Below are 24,915 nucleotides of genomic sequence, written 5' to 3'. Positions count from 1 at the left end.
ACAATCGTTTAAAGAGAAATACTAACACCCTGACTAATTTGTGTTAAGCCTAGTGCTCGCTTCCCAAAGTCCTAGTCCTGTGGCACTTCTGCGACGAGCACAAGCCTTAAAAAAAAAATAGGTGGGTGTACGAGAAGTTCTACAGTAGATGTTTGTAGTGCTAAGAACCCACTAGTCTCTTTCTGAGTCAGGAGCTCTCCAGTATGGAATTAACAGCTCTAGAAAATGAATACCTAAAAAGTTAGCATTTGAGAAGGATTGCTGTGTTACAGCTGAATGCGGGGGAAAAAAGTAATGCTCATTGTTGGAAGTGCCATGCCTCACAAGGTAAGGTCTCACTGCTGAGTTATCTTTCGTTGACACAGAGTTGAATGATTTGGAACTGACATGCCTTTGCTAACGATTGTCAGGGACACTTTGCGTTCTGTTAAGGCAGGGCACGCGGCAGCAGGCTGCCGGTGTGCAGGCACTGCTTGACCAAGACGTCTGCTGTGGGCTTTCTCTAGGCTGAGTTTGGAAACGTTTGAAAGAGGGCTCAGTTCAGGTCATACGAGGTCTGCTAGGGTACCCAAACAAGAGAAGATCAGGAAGCATGGGGAACCCAACACCTACAATACACTTAACACATATTGTCCTTTGAGAGTCTTATGTTTGTATAGAATCACAGAATGGTTTGAGTTGGAAGGGACCTTAATGCTCATCTAGTCCAACTATGTCTCTACCATCTGACTGCATATTTACTGTGCAAGTTTCTGTAGACAAAGTCCAGTTTCTCTTCTCTGGCCTTCAGTTGCAGATTTAAGACATGAGCACATTGCTGTCTGCTGTGCCCAACAGCTGCAAGTGTAAATATATTTTGGGGTAGTTATGTTGGATTCAAGAGGTGTTTTTAATTTCCTGTCATTTCGTTATGATCTTTGTCACATGTCAGGAGCCAATGAAATTATTAAATGTAGATATGTTTTTTTCTTCCCCTCTCCCTCACCTTCAGGTGTTCTTCACACATCAGTTGTCCTCCTCACAGAGATGTGTGAGAGAAGCCCAGACATGCTCGCACACTTTAGAAAGGTAAGTGTGAACTGATAATATTGCAGAATTAATATTTGTGGTGGGTTGGGGTTTTGTTGGGTTTTGGTTTTTTTTACCAATGTGTCCTCTTAGTCTCCCTAGTGAGAGCAGTGTGCACATCTTCTAGTAAAATCCTTACAACTATTTGGGTGATGTATTTAATAATGTTGTTGGCTTATTCTAATTTTTTTTAATTATTAAATTTGGGAATTTTGTGTGTATCTAGCCTTAATCCCCTTCAATAAGTAAGTTACAAAATATCAGTCTTAAAATGTTTCATGAAACTCATCCTTACAATAGACTTGAAGTGTCCTCTTTGCTCCCTGAGGTTTTTTTTAACTTTTTTTGTAGCTAATTGCACAGTGACATTGGAATCATGAATGTATTAAAGAGGCAGAGCTGAAAAACTGAGGCTTATACCAACACCTGAATGCCTTAACCAAAGCCACACAATTGTATACACTCAGGTCAAAAATAGCAATGGAAGTTGTAGTTCTGTAGATACCACATCTCTGGTGCATGATATCTTGCATCATTTTCCAGTTTAACTTAAAGGTTTGAGAGTCAGCATCACTATTTTTCCTCTGGTTAGGAATGTTTCCTTCTCCCCCTGCCCCAGCACAAGCTTCTTCTGCTGTTTGCTGTAATCTGCTGTGCAGTATTATCGCCATGCGAAAGAGAACTGATAGAAGGGCATTTGAAAATTGCATTGACTGTCATTCTGACTTCTTGGTCAAAGAAAGAGAAATTGAATAAAACTGGTAGAACAGAACTGGCTATTTGCTCCTCTGAAAAGTCTTAAAGGTGGTTATTTATTTGCATGTCCAGTTTACTGTTCTTCCTTGGCTTGTCTGTATCATTAGGGATTTCAAACAGTACATGCTTTGATGCATCTTAGCGTTTTGGCTCGCATCTTCCCTTGCCCTGACTGTGTATGTCAAAGCAGGAACGTAGGTGAGACTAGGGTTGTCTTCAAGGTCGTCATCCCCACTACTAATTGCTCACTTGAGGTGATAGTTGTTGGAAAAGAGGGTAGAGCTGAGTCCACAAAGTTTAGGTACTAGGTGGATTCTTTTCTAGCCATCTCTTGTAGCTGTTTATGCTGTGAATGGTGTAACATTGATCTGTGCCTAATGCCTGCTTCGTCTGTTTTGTCCCTGTTGTCTGTTGGGAATCCTGCTGTGTATTAGAATGAAAAGGTAAGAGTTAATTCTTCTAGATGGTGCATGCTTGCATTGAATCTGTAGATGTTTGTGTCTTGTGAGGCAGTGCCTCTCAATGCCACATTTGTGATTGATGCCACACGCTTAGATCGGATTTACTTGTCTAATGCTTTTTGTGTGCTGGTCTGGTCTTGTCACTGAACCCATGGCAGCCCTGAATCTCAGTTGTGGCCTTCTCCAAACGTGAGCTTGCTTTCCTCAAGCTCTTTCCCATCTGAAGAATACGTCAGGGATTTTTTTTTTTTTTTTTTTTGGTGTGCCTAGGCAAACTGTAGCCTGGGGTTTTCTTCTTATCGCAAACTGGGCTTTGTGTTTTGCTTGAAGCATGGAACAACTTCGGGTGATTCCCAAAAGGGAGCAGGAGACACGGCCCTGTAGGTGGGCTTGCTGTGCTGCAGAGAGCTGCTGAACACAGCTGCACTGCCAATATTTTTCATGGGTGTCATTTGACTACAGAAGATCAGGGGGACGGCCCTCAACCATCTCCATGGCTGTAATGTTTCCCTTTGTTCTGTCCTCAGTCCTGATAACTCTTGCGTGTTAGAAGGCAAAGAAAATGTTAATTGGGGTTCCCGGAATGCTCCAGCAGGTCACTCCACTTGTCTATTACACTGTCTTGAGGGAAGATGTTGCAGCACCCTTTGGTTTCCTCTTTAAGGCAGATAATAGGAAATTCATGGTTCCTTTTGTTTGTGTGTTATATGAAATGCACATTTTGAGGACTCTAATTGCTGAAGAGCAAAGGTAGGAATTAAGAGATTATGGTTTTCTTCTTTCACTGTACCACAAATGTACAGGACCTTAGTCCAGAAAAGATGGCCCATCTAGTACGTCCACATTCAGCTGTTGGGCTCTAAAAGTCACATTGTGCTTTTAGCACCTGCCACTCTCTGTCCTGAATCTGAACCACCATCTCGATATTGTCAGAAATGGCAACTTTTACTATAAGCAATCTCTGATCTGGTAAAAATTTAGTGTGAATGCAGTCTCTGACTCGTAGGCACAAATGACTGTAGGAGCAGCGCAGCTCAGGGATGGGAAACTCCTGAAATCTTAAGGGTGAATCATTGGGAAGGGTTTTTGTTAGAGAATATTTTGATAAACTGTAATTTTCATGCATGGAGTTGAGAGGAGGAGTGATGCTGTCCTGGTGCTAGCCATACTTCAGGAATGAAAAATCCACTTAGTGCAGCTGCCATGACACCCCTGTGTAGTTGGTCGCTTTGGCTCCAGCCAGTGTCTGGATTATTTCAGGAACACCAGCACTGAGGGATAGAAGCAGCTTTCTGTGGAAGTAATAAAGCTTGTGGAGATCTGCATCTCTGTCATCCACAAGGAGTGGCTTTTCTCTTGCACACCAATGAGAATGAGTCTAGTTTTCTATATTTTCAAAGTGAAGTTTTTTCATAGGATGTGTTGGAAATGAGCTTCCATTTCAACCCTGAGACTATTCTGTTTCTAATAGCTGCTATGAAGGTTTTTAGAGATATATGTTTGTTGTAGCTTGTCTGCTTTCATGATTGGCTTATTTGCTGTGTTCTGCCCTAAACTAATTACTTACTTGGCATGTGCGAGATGCTACAGGGAAATTCTGTTACAGTTCCTCAGATTTGCCCTGACAGATGAAGTGCATCACCAGAGATGCCAGAGATGTAGGGGGTTGAACCAAGCTTCTGCAAATAGGTAGCATTTCTTCAAAGCTGTGTACAAGTCTTGAAAGATAACATACTCCTATGGGTAGATGTCCACTGGGAGACAAGTGCCATCAACTTCTGAGGAATCTGAAGTGCTTCTGAAAGCTTTTTAGCCCGCACAGTCGGGAAGAAACTTTAAAATATGAACAGTGAAAGCGGATACGATTTTGTGCTCCTGAATCCGGCATGGTAGCAGTGCTTCTGTTGGTTTCTCAGCTCTTAGGCAGAACCCTTCTAACAGCAGTACAGCAGAGAATTTGGTCAGTTTAGTGTTGCTGCTCTGGCCAAGAAGTGTGGGATGAAGAGGAGGAGAATAGACCCTGGAGCTACTTGCAGTGAAGTAGTAGACTAGCAGTAGGGCCCTGGGGGAAGGCTGGAGGAAAATCCCTTCCCTGCCCTATTTGGAAACTCTTGGAGAGGAAGGAGATCACAGAGCTTTTCTTTCTAGAAGCTAAGTTGGATGGAATGTCAGACTTGAAGGAATTCTTAATAATTTAATAATAGCAGTACAGTACTTCAAAAGACCAGAACTTGGCTATGCCTGATGCTTCCATGGAGATGTATGCTAAAAGTGAGTCGGGAAGCTGATGTAAAGCCCACAGGCAAAGTCCTGGAATTACACCATTTTAGTAGTCCCTGGCACATCCATGTTTCATGAAGAGAGGAATTTGAGTTGGTATTTACCCTCAGGTCTCAATGACCCAGCTCTGGTAGATTCAGGACTTTAAAGATACAGTTCTGAGGTCCCAGGTTAGCTGTTTTTAGTTGTGCCCTAGGTAAGCTGTAAGTATTCATACAACATCAGCTCTAGGTGTGCAGGTTGAACTTCGGGGAAGAATCAATCCATAGATTGACTTACTTTCAAATATGAGATTTATTCTTGGACCTGTACTTCAAAGCTGCGTGGGGGAAGGAACAACACCCTAATAGGATAACCCTCTTCTTCACAGCTTGTTCCCCAATTAGTTCGTATTCTGAAGAACCTTATCATGTCTGGATATTCGCCAGAGCATGATGTGTCTGGGATCAGTGACCCCTTTTTGCAGGTAAGAACTGATGCAAACAGTAATTGATAGCTTTAATTCTAGTACTGTGTTTTGGGACTCAGGTGTGATGAGGTGGTTACCTCAGGTCGGCTCTATGATTTTAAAATTTTTGTGTCTTTCTTAGAGCTGATTGTGCAAATGCTTTTCATCTCCCTTAGTGAAAGACAACTGCCTTAGTTAAACAACAGTTTTAGTGCCTTATTATATAGTGTGTTAGTCTTGCAAGGCTGTGCCTAGTGCATGTGTGTGTGGGGGTACTCTTAACTCTGGCTAGTGGGAAGAAAATGAGCACACCATAAGCCTGTTCTTGTTGGCAAAGGTCTTCAGCATTTTGCTTAGGAAAGGAAATCGGCAGCTTGTTTTGCTCAAAGTGTACTGGTATTTCATAGCCCCCATGTAAAACATGCCATCCAGTGAGCGTTTCTTTGCTTTGTTTTGTCAAATAGGTACGAATCCTGCGGTTACTAAGAATTTTAGGGCGAAATGATGACGATTCTAGTGAAGCAATGAACGATATACTTGCACAGGTGAGGTCTGTAAGGTTGATGAGCAGCTTAAACTTTTGCTTTTGGTTTCTTAATAATTGGACTGAGCAGCACTGGTGAGGATACAGCTGCTTGCGATTTTGCTGCGAGAGACATGTTCATAGGAGTGCTGTTTGTTTGCTAGGGACTGGGTAGTTTCACTGCCTGTTCTGCAGAACAGCACGGAGGGGGGTGTCCATTTTGGATGTGTTAGTCACTTATTTTGTTTCTTTTCTCCAGGTTGCCACTAATACAGAAACAAGTAAAAACGTGGGAAATGCCATTCTCTATGAAACTGTGCTGACTATTATGGACATAAAATCTGAGAGTGGACTGAGAGTAAGTGACCATTGCTATGGCCTTTGTTTTTTTAATCTTTCTAGGCTAGTATTAATTTGTTTAGAGGACATGAAGCCAAGTTACTTAACCCAAACACAGCTCTGCGGTTGGCTCTAGGTAGGACTGTAGCCTCTTCAGAAAGTGGTGTGTGTTTGTTTGTTTTTAAAAAGCAAAAATGAAAAAGCAAAACTTCCTGCAGACCGTGTTCCCTTGAGTGCAGGAGAGAGCCTGTGCTGTGTTTCTCAGCTCTTCCTCTGCTTAGGCAGCTTCTGGATTTCTTTATTACTCTTTTGGCCAAGAACCGCAATGGTAGCTTTGACACATTGCCTTTGAAATAATCTTGAAACAGTGAAGATGACCAGCAGCCTTTTTTGATGACTGACCTTCCCTAACTCTTTCTGCAGGTGTTAGCCATTAACATCCTAGGCCGTTTCTTATTAAACAACGACAAAAATATTAGGTAAGTTGTATGAAGTATGTTTTGGCAACACCCAGTTTAAAATGTGTGGGAAGCTGTTACACAAAGATTATACTGAAGTAGAGCTTTCCAGGAGACTTGTTGTTGGCGTTAGTAAGACTGTCTAGCTTTTTTCTTTGCTACATTCTTTTCTCTGTGCAAATCTTAACTGTGGTCCTGTCCTTTTTAGTTGATGAGCCTGGGTGTATGACCTAATTCTTAATGTGTGGGGTTTTTTTAATCTAGTCTAGCTTTTTTTCCAAAAACTTGTGAATCTCCTGTCTTGTCCCATCTGGTCTGTGGTGATACTCAGATCAGAGTTGGCACTAGAGATCTGACAAATTAGGCAGAGACTAGGGTTTTTCTGACTGTGTGCTGCTGGCAACAAGGAAGTTTGATGGTGCTTTGGTCACTATGAATCCGGACATGGAATTGATGCACCTGCTAGCATTGAATCCCATCTCTAGGCATTTTGACTGCAAATCATGGTATAGGTAGAAGACTGGCCTTGGGAATTGCAGCTTATGCTGGTTTGAGTTGGTTTGCAGAGGTCAAATCTTTAATTGCCTTGTCATTTCAAAATCTTTGTGAAAACTAGACAGCTGACATGAGCCCAGGAATTGGGACAGGCGCTTGCCTGGTCAGTGGGATGATGTTAGGCATCTTAGTTTAGGGTGGTGACTCACCTTTCAAGATAGGCCAGGCAGTCCCCTGGAAGATTTCCATTTGTTACTGAGTACAAGAAAACCCTGTTCCCTTGCAAGGTAAGGCTAGGCCTTGGGGAATGTGAGTGTCTGTGCATAGAAATTGAATGCTGCTGTCAACTGTTTATTACCGTGTGTCATTATTGCAGATATGTAGCTCTGACGTCATTGTTGAAAACTGTGCAGACAGACCATAATGCAGTACAACGGCATAGAAGCACGATTGTGGACTGCTTGAAGGATCTGGATGTCTCCATTAAAAGGTAATTGAGATATCAGTGACATGGACTCTCAAGGTTGGCAGCCTAGGGAATGTGAGCAGGGCATCGGGGAAAATTACAGTAGCCTTGGGGAACTGAGATGAATATTAATGCATAGTATGGTTCATACCTTTGCAAAGGTAATCAAGATGTGCAGCCACCTTCATTGGGAAGCTGCTTTTACATTTTACGAATCTTGGATTGAAAAGAACATATTTTTGTTTGCCTGAATTTTTCCATGATGGAGTCTCAGTGGAGATCAGGTTGCATGCTCGCAAGACGGAGAGCCTCCATACAGTATGATCCTAACCAAAGCTACTCTGACATGCTCTATACTGCTATTCTTTCTCAGACAAACAGGAAGCGCCATGTTGTCTTGTAGCAGCATTATGCCATCCAAATAACCTATTCCAGATAAAATTTGATTAGGCAGTGATAGAATCCAGACCTAACTTGACTGTTGAAATAATTTGCCTACAACCCACGTCCTGTTACGCATTCTTGGTGTTCATGTGTCAGTGAAATAGCAGTGTGCTGCTACTTCCCTAGACAGTGGGAGGGCTTGCAACCTTACTTGTCACTGCAGGAAGACTTTATTCTGATACTCAGCCTAAACTTCTTCCTCTGTTTCTTCTCATTGCTTCAGTTACGTTCCTTTTACTCATGATTGTAACTTTTGCCTGTTTCTGTCAGACATTCATAGATACTCTTGAATTGTTAGAGCACACTTTTGCCCAACCTATATGGAATACTGCTCTTCTAAATGGAGTCTTTCGGCCTGTCGCTTGCTCTTTCTTTCAGAACCCTCTTCCTCATAGTTACTCTTTCTGTAGCTGGTGGTCTGAGCTCAGTACGGTGTATGACATGTTAGTGATGGTGACAGTTGCATCTTGTTGAATCTGTCTGCTGCAGGCCAGAATGTCACTGAGCTCTTGTCACATGAATATACTTTCAGAATTTCTCAATGACTTTTTTTTTTTTCATGCTGTCAGACTGATTAGATATGCCATAAATACTTGCTCTGACAGGCTTTCTTCAAATTATGCTCATCTTTGAATCCGGTCTAGAACTGTACCAGCACTGCTCAGTCTAGTACAGAATAGGAAAGGGATTGGATCTGTCTTGCTTCTGAAACATGGTTTTAACCGTTATGTAATGGGTATCATGTAATCTGTTTTTACAGTTGCAATCTATCCCAAAAGACAAATTTGTATCTTACATGCTAAGCAAGATATGCTTGCTTATATATATATGCTTGCTGCTGTTGCTTTTTGGTGCCAGAGCCAGCGTGAGACCAGGTTGTGGAATGGCAAAGCCCCCTCTAGGTTTTGGGTAGAAGGCAACGAAAGCATTTTGTAGGTGCCTGCTAGGAAAACATAGGTATGCTACAAAGGACAGCTTCACGTCAGTGCTGTTGGAGGATGAAGCCTTTGAGTGATCCATCAGCAGAGCATGATGCCATGCTGACACTCGTGCTGCTGACAATGCACTGTCTTCACTGAAGCAATGTATTCACTGTATGTCAGAGTCCCCACGTAGCAAGTGTCAAGGGCTGGGACTTGAGGGACAGACAGATAACCTGGTTTTGGTTATCTGGCATGGTCTGTTCTCATCATCTTTTAACCGCTGCAGTGCATTTTTGGTCCGTGGTGTATAATTCAGTATGGCTTTGCTGTTTCATTCAAGTCTTTGTGTCTGTTGGTTTAATATGATTAAACTACATGGTTAGGAACCTTGTAACAGAAATGAGCGGTGTAATATCACTGAAGGTAAGCAGTGTGTCTTGAGATAAATGCCCGGTACTAAGATTGCAGAGTACCTCTGTGCACCTACGGCATTGACATCTCTGCTGTAATGTGGCTGAAAAGTTAAACACGAACATGGAAAGCTTGTAACCCTGTGGAGTTAGATGTAACAAGTTGAGGACTCACTGGGGAGATCAGAACAGTTCTAATAACCGTATAGGTCTTCAACCAGCCACAGATCTAGGTGACAAAAAGTAGCGATCTAGCTGTGTACTTCCACTCCAATTCAGAACACCTCTGTTTTGTAGGTCCCTGGATATTAGTTGTATAAAAAGCAAAATAACACCTTTACACTTCACAGTTCTGTAGAAATTCTTTTTACTACAAGAATAACTAAGGAGATGCTGAGAAGTAGCGCTGTCTAGATGTTTTCAGATTCGTGAAAAAATAGCTTGTGCCCAATACCGTTGGATTGAGTAATGTTCCTGGTCTAAGTTGTTGGTGTTTCATGAACCTTGGGAAAGCACTGAGCAATCAGCAAAAAGAACTGTGTCCATGTAGTGGTAGGTTGGCAAGCTTGACGCTGGTGCAAGACGGAATCGGTGGGACCGCTCATGGATTTGCTGCCAGTAAATACATGGAAGGATAGCTAACTCATGCATCTCCACATGATGACTTTAATGAAAATCATTGGAGTTAAAACACACATGGAATATTTTAAATCTCTACTGTGTTTCTTATATGGAGATCAAAACAAGTCTCTTCTGGATCCCTGAAGCTGGAGAAAGTGTTGTAGCATGGATTAGTTATTGCAGTTGTGTGTTAGAAATGACCAGCATGCGATTACAAACAGTTGGACTGTCAGACTTCAATGCAGATGGACTCTGGTGGCTGAAAAGTAGTTCTAGCTTTTAGGACATCTGGATGGGGGTTTCTAGAACACACCACTAGGTTTTATGGGGGTGGATGTTTATTGTGTGCCCATGTACAGGAAAATACTGGCATGTTTGATGTGGAAGGCTTAATAAATACTGCTTTCTTAGTTAAAGGTAAGTGCATCTGAGTAGCTGGACTTGGGGTGGGCTTTTTATTTCACTAGGTGAAGATACTTCATTGGTTTTCTGTCTTTTGCCCTAGGCGTGCAATGGAACTGAGTTTTGCTCTTGTTAATGGGAATAATGTCCGTGGAATGATGAAGGAGTTGCTGTATTTCCTAGATTCCTGTGAACCAGAGTTCAAGGCAGACTGTGCATCTGGAATATTCCTTGCAGCTGAAAAGTATGGGGTCAATTTACTTGCTGTTAATTTTTTCTACATCCTTGGAATTACGAATATTTTGTGTGCTGTACCTCCCCACCTCACTCCCCAAGAGAGAATATGTTGATCCTCTCTTCTGCATTTGCTGACCTGTGTGTGGTTTGTGAGTTTTAACCTGCTGTGAGGAGCAGGACAGACTAGTGCCTTGGGACACCCCATTGTATCACATGTGGATAGTCCTCGTATCACTAAATATTGATTGTGCTGCACTTTGGAACAGGTACAGTGGTGAGCTCCTGCCCTTGCCCCTGCCCCACACACAGTCTCTCTGGTTAGTTGCACACAGAGACGATCTCATTGCTGGTGAGCCGCTGTGAGCAGCAGCCTGACTTTGAAGTATTGTATGTGCAAGGTATGGCTGTGCTGTGTTACACAGGCCTGTGTATTCATTCAGCTTTCCAATGTCAGCATTAATACAAAAGCAAGTCAAAGAATGTGAAGTGTGTGGTGTTTTGGGAGGTTTTTGTGTGTGTTTTGTTGGTGTGTTCCTCGGGGAAACAGTGGGCCAGGAAGTAGCTGAGTGGGTGGGTTGTGGTGATGATGGTTTTCTTGCTGGTGTTGAAGGTTAGCAGTCATTGCTCTAACTTGTTTTCTTAATTTTGGCAGATATGCTCCTTCCAAACGCTGGCACATAGACACAATTATGAGAGTCTTAACAACGGTAAGTCAAATTCCCCCTTGTGTGTGGCTACATAAAAATTTAATTCTGTAGGAAGTTACCCATCAAGTAGGAGGTGGCAATAAAGGCTGGCAGAGAACACATGCTGCAAAACGCAGAGGAAGTGCACTTGCATGGTAGTGACCCAAGGCAGCCAGTCAGAAATGCGTACACCCAGTAAAAATGACTGGGTGTTTTTTAGAGGAAATGTATGATTTCAGACACACACAAGAGTCAGGTGCATAGCAGAGTGTTTTTCTACTGCAGCAGTCAGATGAGCTTCTAAGTTAGGAGAGCTTTTATGCTGTCTGTGATTCCAATATACAGTGCTTTCAGGGGAGAGTGAACACAGCCTCAAGTGAGTTGCAAAGAGAAAGGGGATGAAACAATTACCTGGAATTATTCCAAGTTGAGTTCGTGAAGGCTGTTGATCCAGTTTCATTTAAAAGCTTTTAGTTCCTCTTCTTTGGGTTTAATTATTACTCTTCACCTACGTAATTTCTTTATAAACATCACAGCTGAGGTGGAACTGGAGTAGTGTTTTGGCCAACAACAGGGAAGAGATCTTGATAACTTGGGTTGGCAGTGTGTTTCCTGAGGCAAAGGGGTGGGGAGAGATTTATTTTATCAGTATGAATGTTCAAATTTAAGGACTGCATGAAGAAGTGAGTCTGGCTCGTGTGCTACTTTGCCATCCTGAAACAGAATAATAGATTCCTCTGAACTGAGAATTTATTTCTGGCATCAGCCATTGTGGTGGGTTGACCCTGGCTGGACACCGGATGCCCACCAAAGCCGCTCTGTCACTCCCCTCCTCAAGTGGACAGAGGAGAGGAAATGCAATGAAAGGCTTGTCGGTTGAGATAAGGACAGAGATATTACTCGCCAATTATCATCATAGGCAAACCAAACTTAATTTGAGGAAATTTATGACCAATCAAATCAGAGTAGGATAATAAGATTTTAAAACTGAATTTTCAAATGCCTTCCTCCCACCTCTCCCTTCTTCCCAGGCTCAGCTTTGCTCCAGATTTCTCTACCTCCTTCCCCCAAAGCAGCATGGAGTTGATAAAAATCAACTCAACTATACCCAGAGAAATCCACACCATAGATATCCTGAAACTGTCAAGAGGATAGAGCGTGGGCATAAGAACCCTGTGCTGCAGGGTATAGTTGAGTTCCTTAGACAGTGTACTGTCCTGTGCTTTACCCATCTGAGCCTGCTCAGAATGAACCGCAAAGTGCTTGGGGATGAGGAGGTGGATTTTTATTTCCGTGCACGTCAGGCGGCTTTGTGCAGGATCTTAGCAGATGCTGGGTATTACTGAGAAGTCGGATGGTGAAACCTAATGACAATTGTTCTTGCAGGCAGGAAGTTACGTCCGTGATGATGCTGTTCCCAATCTGATACAACTAATAACCAATAGTGTGGAGATGCATGCCTACACTGTGCAGAGACTCTACAAAGCCATCCTCGGTGATTACTCCCAGGTAATACCAAACACAACCAGCTTCTGTTTCCTTGTTGTACTGCAATAAGCATATTTTTTAAGCATCTCAAGGGAAGTCAACACCGCACTGTCTAGCTCCAAGGGACAGGTTGCACAGGAGGCATGTCTTCTATAACTTCACGTTCTCTTTATTTTCTCTAATTCTCTTACGCAGTTTTCCTGTTTCTTCTGAGAACTTCCTTGGCTGGAAGGAGAGCTAAGCTTGCTCTGGGGACTGGTGGTGGTTTAATTTGTCATACAGGCATCTATTTATGTCTGAAGCATCTGATTTTTCTTCTAACAGCAGCCCCTGGTGCAAGTGGCCTCTTGGTGCATAGGAGAGTATGGAGATCTCCTGGTGTCTGGTCAGTGTGAAGAGGAGGAACCAATACAGGTATAGCTTGGGAAAGGACAACTCTGTACCTAGCTGAGGATGGTGCTGCTTGATGCTGGCTGTGTGAGGGGAATGCTGGCAACAGTTATTTAACTGGTGTCCATGATAGTGATAGCTCTGGACAGGAATCTCCTTCCCATGCTACAGGCGTGGGCTGCATAAACACTCGCTGTGAGGGGTGCAGCTACAATTGGTTTCAGTGCTAACCGATCTTGCAGGGTCTTAGCTGTGTATTTTGGTGATGAACCTGCTCTTCAATGTGTGGAACAGGCACTAGTAAATTTTAAAACTAGTATTGTAAGATCTCCACGTAGATGCATCTGTCTCATACGCTCTGAACATAATGCTACGGGCTCACAAAGTTGTGGAGGAGGTATGACACAGGCATTAAGCAAGAGACGGGTTTTGACAGTCTTGGAAGGCTTGCTGCAAAGCTGCTCTGTCTCAAACTCGCCTTCCTGTACCTTTTCAGGTAACAGAGGATGAAGTTCTTGATATTTTAGAAAGCGTCCTGATATCTAATATGTCTGCATCTGTTACACGAGGCTATGCTCTCACTGCCATCATGAAGCTTTCCACAAGGTTCACCTGCACTGTCAAGTGAGTTCTCATTGATGTTGTACTGCACAGGGCTTTGTTGCAAATATGCTGGCATCAGTTGTCCTCAGTAGAGGTACTCCTTGGTGTGTTCTGCTTCAGCGGTGTGCAAGAGTCATCTTGTTGCTTCTGGGCTTTGGTAGCCCTCCTTTCTTGCAGGGTGGAAGTCTTCCTCTGGTTTGTACTGTTTTCACTGTGGATGCCCTGACTTAATCCATTTTGTTGTTGCTTGAAAACCCCTCTATGGGGAAAATAAGTCTGTCCTTTCAGTATACTGTTCTTTCCAATTCCCTTTTCAGATGATGGAGAGAAAAACAGCCTTGTTTCCTACTGTTGACTGCTTGGTTAGGGTAGTTGAGCTTTCTTCTGATTCGCTTTGTGGTGGTGTATTGATCACCTGCTGATGCCATTGTGAAGGGACAGCTCAAAAAGAGATGTTGCATAGATACTCCAGGAGAACAGCAGTGACTGCTGTTTTAAACAAGTTACATGGGACACCTGTTGAGCAGAGACCCAGATAGTGTCTTCTGGATGACACATGCTCATCTCTTGCTTACTGCTGCTAATTCCATGGTGTGGTGTTTTTTTTTTGTTTCCCCCCTGCCCTCACACAGTCGCATCAAGAAGGTGGTTTCCATTTACGGCAGCAGCATCGATGTGGAGCTACAGCAGAGGGCAGTGGAATATAATGCACTTTTCAAGAAATATGATCACATGAGGTAAGTGGCAATGAGTTTTGGTGTTTGAAAAGGATCGTTATCATCTACTCTGATCTCCTGTGTACCACGCTTTGTGCTTTGAGAGCTTTGTCTGGTGCTTTTGGTAGGATTACAGGGGAACTAGTCTCCCTCATCTATAGGGTTAGTGAGTGTTTTAAGAATTTAACATATCCTGGGAGGTTGTTCTGTGGTCAGAGACTTTCTCTGCCAAAACATTTGCCCTGCTTTGAGCTTGAATGTCTGTGGAATAAATATGCAAAGATCTATTGACCTGTCCTCTAAGCTGTGCTCTGAACTTGAGGTAACTCCTCCACCTGATAATACTTCTCAGTTTTAAAACCCTACTTTGTTGCAATAACTAAAGCTGTATTTCTTTGCAGAATAGTCATTAATCAGCTATGTGCAATAGTTAATTGGTGATATGTAGGAGCACCACAGATTCTGTTCAGTGAGGATCGTGAGGTTGGAGGAGATCTTCTGGGGATTAATTTTATTCATCCTTGAAAACTTGCCACAAGATTCCATTGGATGAAGGAGCATCCAATTTGGAGACTAGATGAGAGGACAGAGAAAATGAGAAAATGGGTGCCACTGGACTGAATATTACCTGTGTAGAGGCCCCCAAACCTTGTTTCAAAGGCTCTTCACAAACCTTTCCCCCCCCCCCCACTCCCCCCCCATATGTATGCCATCCTAGTCACTATCCGTAGGACACAACATCCTTGTGATTTCTCTCTCTTCCCGTGGGATCCATGGAGCAACTCAGATTGTTCTTGGAAAAGTCATGTTGATGAGCTAAGGCATGTGAGCTGCCCAGGGCTTATGAGCTAAGGCATGTGAGCTGCCCAGGGCTTCACATGAATCCTTATGAGTAGAGAATAATTTAGCATGAGAGCCTTTTGGTCTGAGCTGACCATTGCAGACAAGAGTGTCTGGTGATCAGCTGGCTTTTGATCAGATGACAGTCTATGCTAATCATAGTTCTGGATAGCATTGCACTTCAGAAAAAACACGTGAGCTTCATTCAGTTTTATAAGACAGTATCTGTACTTTTACCCCCAATATATTCTAGTGTTCATTACAGTGTAAAGGTCAGTGTTTTATGGCTTCTGCTCATGAAGACTTTGTTCATGGTAAGAAATGTGGCCCATTGTTGTGTTTATTGACACTGGAACACTTTTTTCCGGCCAAAAGATGCATAGACAGTGTGGGTTACCCCTATTACGTGCAGCACTTTGTGGCTTGATCTGCAAGGGTAATGGCCATTCTTGTATTACAGACTAGTTCTCCCTATACAGGTTTTCCTAGTTTTTTGGTTTGATGTCTGAATTCTGGATCCCATGCCTCTTCAGTCTCTGTATCATTTCAGGAGGGTACTCTCAAGGGCTGAACTTAATCTCTTTGGAAACTTAATTTAACTAAAGAAGAGCATGGTGATTTGCTTTCCCAAATTGTCACCTGTTCGAAGTGGTTAAGCCTTCTGCAAAGAGAAGTCGAATGGGCTGACTCTAACCCAACTGAATATGGAACAGAGCAGCCAAGTGCCCCGTGTCTGCAGTGAATCCACCATTGCTCAGTTACTTAATCTTTGTCTTGGGTTTGTTATCCTAGCCCCACAGTGGAAACTGTATCAAGTACTGGGGAAAACAGGAGGCAGGAGGTCTTGTTTGGCTTTCAGCTGTCAACTAATGTATTTACACTGGCATGGAATGCCAGGGATTGCTTCTGATCACCTCAGGCTGTCATGCAATCTTACAGTTCCCTGCATTGGAGCTAAAAGGAAAAGGCAGGTTGCCTTGTGTATATCGTCTCCTGAATGTCTGAGTATTTGGACTGGGATCCAGAAAGATGGCACAGTGTAACTATGTCAGCTTCTTTCAGGCCAGCCCTGCTTGAGAGAATGCCAGTAATGGAGAAAGTCACCACAAATGGCCCTACTGAGATTGTACAGACCAACGGGGAGACAGAGCCAGCGGTACTGGAAACCAAACCTCCACCCTCCGGATTGCAGCCTGCTAGCCAGGTAATGGAAACTGATCTAGGATTAAGTTTCCACTGCTGGTCAGCCCACACTAATAGCCACTGCCAACAGTAAGCTGAGAGCATCTCCCTCCCCCTCTCTGCCTCTGCCCATTGTGGCCTGGCAATGATTGCACCATCTCTCTACGCTAATGGCTCTAGTGTCGAGAACAGGCGTGTGGAAGAGGTCATCGTGGGGAGTGTGAGAGCTGGCGGGTAAAGCCATCTCTCCCCCAGCCTGTCTCAGTGTCCATGAACTCCATCCTTCTCTAGCTCTGTGGTCCCAAGAGCATGGAAAGTAGGTCTCTTGTGGGGCATGGGACCATAGCCAAATGAAGACCCTGTCTGACTGGCCAGCAGCTATATTGGTCTTTGGTCTGAGAGCAAGTAGAATCCATTACATTTGCAAGGGAAAGTAGCAGGAAGTTGAATATGTAACTATCACATCCACTTTCTCATTAGGCAAATGATTTGTTGGACTTGTTGGGGGGAAGTGATATAACACCTGTAATCCCCACTGCACCTACAAGCAAGCCAGCCTCTGCTGGTGGGGAGCTCCTTGACCTCCTGGGAGACCTCAACCTAACAGGTGAGCAGGCTGCAGCTCGTAAAGTCCATGTTCTCAGTCCTGGGGCGGGATGAGGGCTGGCTATTTCTTCAGTTTCCATCAAGTCCTGGTCTTCACACTTATTCTTAGCAAGATCCATATCAGCGTACAGGTGGGAGTCAGGGAATTAAGTGAGGTTAGCTCTGCGTGATTAGCTGGTGAGTCTGGACAATTTTTACCCTGCAGCCTGGGAATGCTGTGAGCCTTTGCAGAGAGGCTTGGGAGATGTGAGGAATTAATTCCATTTGAATGCTTTCTAGCTCAAGAGGAGCCAGACCTTGTTAGTAAAAGCAGAGAAGGGGAGGATGACAACGCAGATGATTTGTAGAGCTTCATGTAAAGAAATATGATACGCAGCAGTGGATCTGTGGAGAAGGAGTAATTATTTGTCGTTGCATGGCAGCTAAGTAATAATCCATCAACATTTCTTGTAGGTTCTCCAGTATCTGCCCCTGCACCCCAGATAGCACAGCCTCCGTTCCTGCTTGATGGACTTTCGTCACAGCCTCTCTTCAATGATATTGCTGCAGGTTAGGGGCATGTAAATCCTTAGCCTGGGGCGCTACAGCACCTGCCTAGAAGAGGAAACAAGGGATGGTGAAAAAAGGGGGGGCAGATTTGAAAGTGAAGTGTGGCACAGACAGGAGCAGGAGGAGCGGGGTGGTGTTTAATCTTCAGAAGTATTCATGTTTGGGGTGAAGTAAATGCATTCTGTGATGTTGAGAATGATCTCCAGATTCTGTAGTTCCCCCACTGTTTTGTTTTCTGCAGGAATCCCCTCAATTACTGCGTACAACAAGAATGGGCTGAAGATTGACTTCACCTTTGAGAGGTCGAACACCAACCCTAGCGTCACTGTAATCACGATACAGGCCTCCAACAGCACAGAGCTGGATATGACAGATTTTGTTTTCCAAGCTGCAGTACCAAAGGTAGAGCCGCTTAGAGCAACTGCAGTAACAGATTGAGGGTCAGCTGCAAATGCTTCCTGATCAGTGCTTTCATGCAGACAGGAACTTGCAGCATGGTAAACAAGGCTAAGAGCTGTTAGCAGGTTCTCTGAGTGCTCAGTTTGGTCATCTCTTTCTAGTCTGAAAGTAAATGTGTTAAATGCAATAGAAAACCTGTTCCTGTCAGATTGGACTACTTCTGCTTGCATAAAATATTGGTTTAGAATCACTACTTTCTAGGAAAGCTGCTGACCCACATGGAAAAGAATGTTGGGTGAAAAGAAGTGAGGATGCTAATCTTTACCTTTATTCTTAGTTTCTAAGAAATTACACCGTGCTGCTCTTTGCAGCAATGAATGCATGGGGAAAAAAATCTTTTGAAGCTGATTATAAAAGCTTAGAAGTTCCCACGTGGCAATTCACCCCTTTAAGCATTGAATCATCTCCCCGTGCACTTAGATGCAGCACAGACTAGTGGAGACAGATATTGCCTAGTTTATAGAATCATAGAATCCTAGAATGGTTTGGGTTGGAAGGGACCTTAAAGATCATCTAGTTCCAACCCCCCTGCCATGGGCAGGGACACCTTGCACTAGACAAGGTTGCTCAAAGCCACATCCAGCCTGGCCTTGAAGACAGCCAGGGATGGGGCATCCACAACATCTCTGGGCAACCTGTTCCAGTGCCTCACCACCCACTCTGTGAAGAATTTCTTCCTGATATCTAATCTAAACCTCCCTGATTTCAATTTATACCCATTACCCCTTGTCCTATCACGACAGGCTCTTGTAAAAAGTCCTCTCCCAGCACCCTTGTAGGCCCCCTTCAGATACTGGAAAGCTGCAATGAGGTCTCCTCGGAGCCTCCTCTTCTCCAGGCTGAACAAGCCCAGTTCTCGCAGCCTTTCGTCATAGGAGAGGTGCTCCAGCCCTCTGATCATCTTCGTGGCCCTCCTCTGGACTCGCTCCAAGTGGTCAATATCCTTCTGATATTGAGGGCTCCACAGTTGGATGTAGTACTCCAGGTGGGGTCTCACCAGAGCAGAGTACAGGGGCAGAATCATAGAATCACCTAGTTTATAATAGAACAGACTGTTTAAGTGGGGTGTGATTGGAAAGTTCAAGTTTGGGAAAATGCATTTGCTTCCAGGAGTTTCACTTCTAGGAATTAGTAATGCTCTAACTAATTGGGACAGGTTTCATACCTGTCGTAGGAAGGAACTGGGGAAAGAATGGGCCTCTTGAAGTTACAGCTGAGCTGAGCAGCCTTGACTGTTCCTCTGAGTGTGACACTTGAAACGATGCATCACTGCTGATCCTGGTACACTACAGTAAGCCCTCATCCCCTAGTATTTGTGCTGCCTGGATCTTACTTGTGTAGAAAGCAGGTGGGCCAGTGAATATTTTGTTCTTTACAGATAAGGAATTGAAGAACTGATTATTCAGGGCCAGGAATGGAGCTCTTAGTTTTCCTTGCTTTCTCTCAGTCAAACAAATCAGTTCATGCTCTTACTTGATTAAGCATCGAATTGTTTTCTCTTTGCTCTTTCTTTAGACATTCCAGCTGCAGCTCCTGTCTCCCAGCAGCAGTGTCATCCCTGCATTTAACTCTGGGACCATCACACAGGTCATTAAAGTCCTGAATCCACAAAAGGTGAGTGATTCCAAGAACAGTTATTAAAGATATTGTCTTGAAATCTGCATTTAGTTGCTGTCAGTTAGGGATGCACCTCTGATGACAATAAGAGTGGAGGCAGTGAATGATGTGTTTTTAACAACAGTCATTTTGGTTAGGGCTAGGAAAAATTAGGAAACAGACAGGAGAGGTCCTGGTTTGGCCTTCTGTTTGGTTATACTGCTAAAACAGATTCACAGCTTTGCTGTGTTGAATTCATGAGTGTCTTTTGCATTGGAATGGTTAAGTTTATTGATGGCCTTTCTAGAGGATCTCAACCTGGCGTTTGTATGTGTTGCGGAAGTGATGTCTGCAAGGCAAGCATCCTGACATATGAATATATTCAACGTTTGTTCTTGCTGCCTGCAGCAGAGTTCAAGTGTTCATTACACAAGGAATAGCTTGATCCATAATCTTAACAAAATTGTCTGTTTTCTCAAGTGGTGGTGTGTGTTTGTAATGTGATGGGTGTAGCTTTAAACAGTTGATGGAAAGAATTTTTAGGTGTGATTTAATCATAATACCGTTTGGTTTACATCCTTCAGAGACAGGCTTCAAGAAGGGGATAAAACAGACTTGAGTGGGAGGGAGGGATGTGGACCACACATCCTCCCTAAGAGGCTTTGCAAGTATTTAGATGGCATCAGAAAAAAAAGTAAAATTGAGATCACACATTTTTTCCTTTGAGAGACATCCTTAAGATCTTCAGCATCTTTAAGAACTTAAAACATCTTAAGTTTCTTAGGTTTACACTTACATACTGCTCTAGATGTTGTGTTGCTGCTGGACTGATGTGCAAATTAGAAAAATGCTCAAATCTCAGCCCAAGATTCCCATGAAATGACTGTCTTCTAGTGCATAGTTTTTGTGGTTTCCATGCATCTCCCCTTATCTCCATGTAGTGTGCTCCCCTCTGCCTATATAAAGCCACAAGACTAATTTCTCTGTCTTGTATACATCTGATATGAACATCTGATATGAATGTCTCTGTGGTGCTGTGGGCCAGAAGTCGCAACGGATCTGGGTTAGATGGGGCTGACAAGGTGAAATACACCTGGGTAGTGGGATGCTTTTTGTTGGAACACCAGCACTCCTATGAACACTTCAGAATAAAGAGGTGCAAAATAGTACTTTACTACTCTTTTTTCTCTTGCCCACTGTTCTCTAACTCTTCGACCTCAGGTGTTTGAGCATCTCTTACTGTCCTTTAGATTGCTGCTGCCTGAAAGTACAGCTTTGCAAGAGCCTTTTTCCATGAGATAGTGTGGTTACCTGGCATACTCTGAGAGGCAACTTAGGAACAGCCTTGCTGCTTAGGAGGTGGCTGTCATGTCGGTGTTGTAAAAAAAAGTCTGTTGACCCAGACACAGACTGTCATTATGCTGGATTTAAACTGATGGCTGAATTTCCCAAAACAACACCAAATGTAACAAAAACTGACAGCAATTACATTGATCTGTTAGTGATAAAGCATAGCTTCTTCATCCTGAGGCTAGTTGGAGCAGTCATTGTTTTCCTTTCTTCCCTCTGCTATCCTTTTTGCATAATTCCCGTAGGTATGGGGAAAAGAGCCAGAAATAGCCAACTTTTTGCTCTTTCTCGTAGGGTTTTTGGGAAACAAGTATTTTTGAGATTGAGGAGAATAGGGAACCTCCTTGGAGCATGCTGTGCTCTAGCTGTTATTAAGGGCCACCTAATATCAGGATGGCAGCTGAATGACAGTGTAGAAGAGCTTCTGAACTATTCCATCATTTACTCGCAGTGGGAGGAAATGTTCTTAGAGGCTCAGTTTCCAGTCTTCCCTAGGCTGTTTCCTTCACGATGCTACTGAGCTAGGCAATACTTGGAGATTCCAGACCGCTGCTTTGATAACAGCTCGTATGGGGAAGATGCCTCTCCTGGTGAGCTTTGGTGCAGAGCAGCAGAGTCTGGATCTGCCTCCTGCTTTCTTCCATTAACTGGGAATTTTGAGGCAGTTATTTTTGTATTTAAAGACTTGAGTGCTTGTGAGAACAGGACCAGTGCAGAGAGAGATGTGGGTAGAAGCTGTGCTACAGCTTCTCTGGGAGTTTCTCTGATCTGAGAACTATACTGGCCAGTCAGTGTCCTACCAGATAAAGCACTTGTCTGCAATGTCACAGCATCCCTTCAGCAAGCTCTTGTGGTGAGGAAAGGCCTGTGTTTTGTATCCATGGGGCAAGGGAGGGGAGCTGTACGTGGGGGGAATTCGCTGACCTTTAATCAAGACCTGAATTTGTTTTGTGTTTGTTTGTTTTTTTCCCCCTTTTCTCTTGTAGCAACAACTACGTATGCGGATCAAGTTGACGTATAATCACAAGGGCTCAGCAATGCAGGATCTAGCAGAAGTCAACAACTTCCCCCCTCAGTCTTGGCAGTGAGGCTCTGGCACCGTTCTTATTCTCACCCCACCCAATCAAAAGAACTCTGGGAAGAAGGTTATGATCCTTGGCAATCCCCCAAACTGCACCATGGGCATGGGGAACAGATGAGACCTGCTGATGAGGAGGAATTTTCCTGAAGTGATTGCTGACTTTGAAGCATATCTGTTAAGACTAATCTTCTCTCCTCCGCTGATGAGGCTGGTGGCTTGTGGAGGCTACTGTGCACTCCCTCACACATGCATTCACAGCCAGAAGCAACATTCCCTTCTCCCCTCCCTTCCCCACCCCCCCAGCCCCCCTGCAAAGAAACACAGCCTGGTTTGGAAGGGAAGTCTGGAATTTCTAGCAGGGAAACTTTCTTCTGTGTGCAGCAAGTGAACAGCTGCCCCTTCTTTCTTCTGTCTTTTCCCTGGGCTGGGCAAGGCGTGTTGTCATTCATTACTAGCTGGATTCCTTCAGGCACTTTCATCTGAGGCTCAGACTGGGGACTTGGGGAATGTCAGGCTGTCCTGCCTTTCTTCTTGTATCCCTTACGTCTGAAGGGGCTGGAGGCTTCTTACGGCCTATTCAGTGCATTATTGTATACACCCGCCTCTTAGTTATGTGATACATACCAAGAGCAAGTTAGGCCTTGGGACTTCATCTGCAAACCTGGGACAGTGCAGGAAAAGAGGTGCTGGTGAGAGTTGATAAAGTTGCTTTGGTGCTGTACTTGGAAATGAAGACCTTACACTTGAATTTTCTTTCTTTCCATCAATAGCTACAGCCATGCAGATTCCCAGACAGGCTTCTGTAGCTTCCCCAGAAAGTGTGGTGATGTATGAGAGATGTAGAGATCCAAGGAGCAGCTGGTTTTCTACCACAGATGGTTTCAAAGCCTTTTAACTCGTTAGTTGTGGTTTATGGGTAGAAAAGACATTCAATTTTGTAGATCAGTCTTTAAGCAAGGGCTCTGTTCCTGCTGGGAGACTCATCAGAGATTATGCTGCAAAGTTGCTCTTCCCAGTTATTCCAGACCTTCTCCCCAATTTAATTTCCAGAGCCTGTTGTAGACCCCCTGGATTCCATTTGAGTTACTTCTGACTGGGATATTTGTGTTGTATCTGTAATATTGGCACTGAAATAAAGACCATGCGGTTTAAAGAGACCTTTTCCCATTTTGTTACTTAATTGATCCTTGTAGTTTGCTCCTTGCTCCCCGTTCAGAGAAATGTGCTAGTTCAGGTTCAGACTGAAAGTAACTAAACTGAGTTTTGAATGGAAACCAGTCGCTTGAGTATTTCGATCCGGAGAGAGAGGTCCAGTACTCTAAGCTTACAGAAAGTGGCGTTCAGTTACGCTTCCGAGCGCGAACGGTTGTCGAGGCGGTACATGCTGTGCCTTCTCTTGGAGGTGATGTATAGGACATACAAAGCACAGTGTGACAGAACTGTTCAGATGTTTGCTCTTCAGGGAGGAAGAGAGGGGAGGATGTATCTTGGATCCTCATCCATGAGTGTGCTGGTAAGCGGAAGGTTCTCTAGCTTCCAACCCCAGTCCTTTCTCAGAAGAAACAGATGGCATATCTGCTTTATTTCTGTTTGAGGGCCTTCCAGATAGTGACCATTCAGTGCTCTGATGGCAAGCTTAGACATAGCTTTTTGCATCTGCAAAAGTGCTAACACTAAGCTCCAGTCCTTGCCAAAAACACGGTGAGTGGTGCACAGTGTACTTAGGGAAAATTGAAGACCTATTCTGCCCTTGTATGGGAACAGGAGACCAATAAAGGTGGTTCAGTCTGCTTTGGGTTTAGCTGCAGGAAGTAATACAATGTAGAACTGACTGTCGCTGATCTAAGTGCTGGTCTGCGTAGTGGAGTAAGTTCAGCTGCTTTCAGAGGGCATTTCTGCTGCCTTACTGTTTAAACAGGTTTGGGCCTTTGGATTAGCAAAGAGCTTTATTACTTGGCTGGAACTGGCATCAGCATAGGATTATAAAATCTGTAAGAATGATGTATGGTTTCCTTAAAAGTAACCCTGGTTTGTGGCAGGGTCGTGCCTTGCTGACGGTGGTGAGGTACAGTCCCTGCTTCAGCTAGAAGCATTGTGAAGCAGGCAGTCTTGCAGACAGTGGCCGAATCAAAGTCCGTTTGTAGGTGCTGCGCATTTACCTTTGCTTTCACTGCAGTTGTGACTTCACCATCACACTAGCCCAAACTCCTTAGTGCTGAAAGCTGACCGTGTTAAATGTAGACTCCAGCGAGCTCGGAGGGTGTCACAGCTAGGAAGCTAATGGAAAGTCTTTGCCTTCATTCCTGAACTCCCTGTAAGCTCTCCCCCCCTTAGAGAATCGTACGTGGTCACGTGTACGGAGAGCTGGCACGCCTCAGTCCCTGCCTGTTTTTGCTGGGACAGAGCACTGGCGCAGGAGACGAGACGGGGAGAAGGCAGTAAGTTGCCTCGCGCAGCCAGTTTGTTGCAGCATAGTTGGGAACAGCTTGTTGCACTGATTTTCTGTCCTGTAGAGCAGCAGTTGTTGGTCTCTGGTAAACTTGGAGGGTAAATTCCTACTCTGTTCTTGGCTCCTTCAACCACCCTTGCACAGTGTTTATGTTTTGGGAAATAGATGCTTTGTATCATATTTCTGAGTGGAGCGGAAGGAGGTGGTGCATGTACCTGAAATGCATTTTGCTTGAAGCCCTCCCTTGGCTATGGAGTACTCCGTTGTAGCAGGTGAACATTCCTGTTGTCCTTGAAGCTCCTTCCCGTCACCACTAAGGGCTGGGCTGCTAACATGCTGGAAGGAAGGCCAGGTTTCACACATGCCCATATCTGCATTGTTTGCTCTTTGACCCCTAAGTACGCCTCTGTGCTCCAGCGTAAGGGGATGACGTGGGGGATGTAAAGGAAGCATTATACTTCGTGGTTAATCTTACTAATATCTGCACTGGAGACTTGGGAGCTGGGAGGGGTTGAATGTCTTTTTTTCCAAGTGAATGTATTTTGAGTCAAAACATGAGATTTAATCATGGTGGCCATAATGGGCCCAA

At 44.0% G+C, this 24,915-nt stretch overlaps 1 protein-coding gene across 3 annotated transcripts in view; it reads left to right on the top strand.

Annotated features, from left to right (window-relative positions):
- The window catches only part of AP1G1 (adaptor-related protein complex 1, gamma 1 subunit), a 30,951-nt gene extending 7,917 nt beyond the window's left edge, over positions 1 to 23,034 (top strand). The window contains exons 5-23 of one of the 3 annotated variants that reach the window (XM_010157166.1): positions 992 to 1,068; positions 2,259 to 2,267; positions 4,936 to 5,031; positions 5,478 to 5,558; positions 5,796 to 5,894; positions 6,299 to 6,354; positions 7,205 to 7,318; positions 10,198 to 10,338; positions 10,984 to 11,038; positions 12,404 to 12,526; positions 12,830 to 12,919; positions 13,392 to 13,519; positions 14,131 to 14,235; positions 16,117 to 16,258; positions 16,717 to 16,843; positions 17,296 to 17,391; positions 17,633 to 17,793; positions 19,366 to 19,464; positions 21,783 to 23,034. In XM_010157166.1, the coding sequence (XP_010155468.1) occupies positions 992 to 1,068; positions 2,259 to 2,267; positions 4,936 to 5,031; positions 5,478 to 5,558; positions 5,796 to 5,894; positions 6,299 to 6,354; positions 7,205 to 7,318; positions 10,198 to 10,338; positions 10,984 to 11,038; positions 12,404 to 12,526; positions 12,830 to 12,919; positions 13,392 to 13,519; positions 14,131 to 14,235; positions 16,117 to 16,258; positions 16,717 to 16,843; positions 17,296 to 17,391; positions 17,633 to 17,793; positions 19,366 to 19,464; positions 21,783 to 21,884 (1,901 nt within the window). In that variant the 3' untranslated portion in view covers positions 21,885 to 23,034. Of the gene's footprint in view, positions 1 to 991; positions 1,069 to 2,258; positions 2,268 to 4,935; positions 5,032 to 5,477; positions 5,559 to 5,795; positions 5,895 to 6,298; positions 6,355 to 7,204; positions 7,319 to 10,197; positions 10,339 to 10,983; positions 11,039 to 12,403; positions 12,527 to 12,829; positions 12,920 to 13,391; positions 13,520 to 14,130; positions 14,236 to 16,116; positions 16,259 to 16,716; positions 16,862 to 17,295; positions 17,392 to 17,632; positions 17,794 to 19,365; positions 19,465 to 21,782 lie in introns of all 3 variants that reach the window. The other 2 variants (XM_010157167.1, XM_010157165.1) reach the window with 2 other exon arrangements.
- Positions 23,035 to 24,915: the final 1,881 nt, after the last annotated feature.

Source organism: Eurypyga helias, unplaced genomic scaffold (genome assembly GCF_000690775.1).
Source record: "Eurypyga helias isolate BGI_N326 unplaced genomic scaffold, ASM69077v1 scaffold24288, whole genome shotgun sequence".
Classification (NCBI taxonomy): domain Eukaryota; kingdom Metazoa; phylum Chordata; class Aves; order Eurypygiformes; family Eurypygidae; genus Eurypyga; species Eurypyga helias.
The sequence above is the reverse complement of the archived record's forward strand: the minus strand, read 5'-3'. Positions and strand labels throughout refer to the sequence as shown.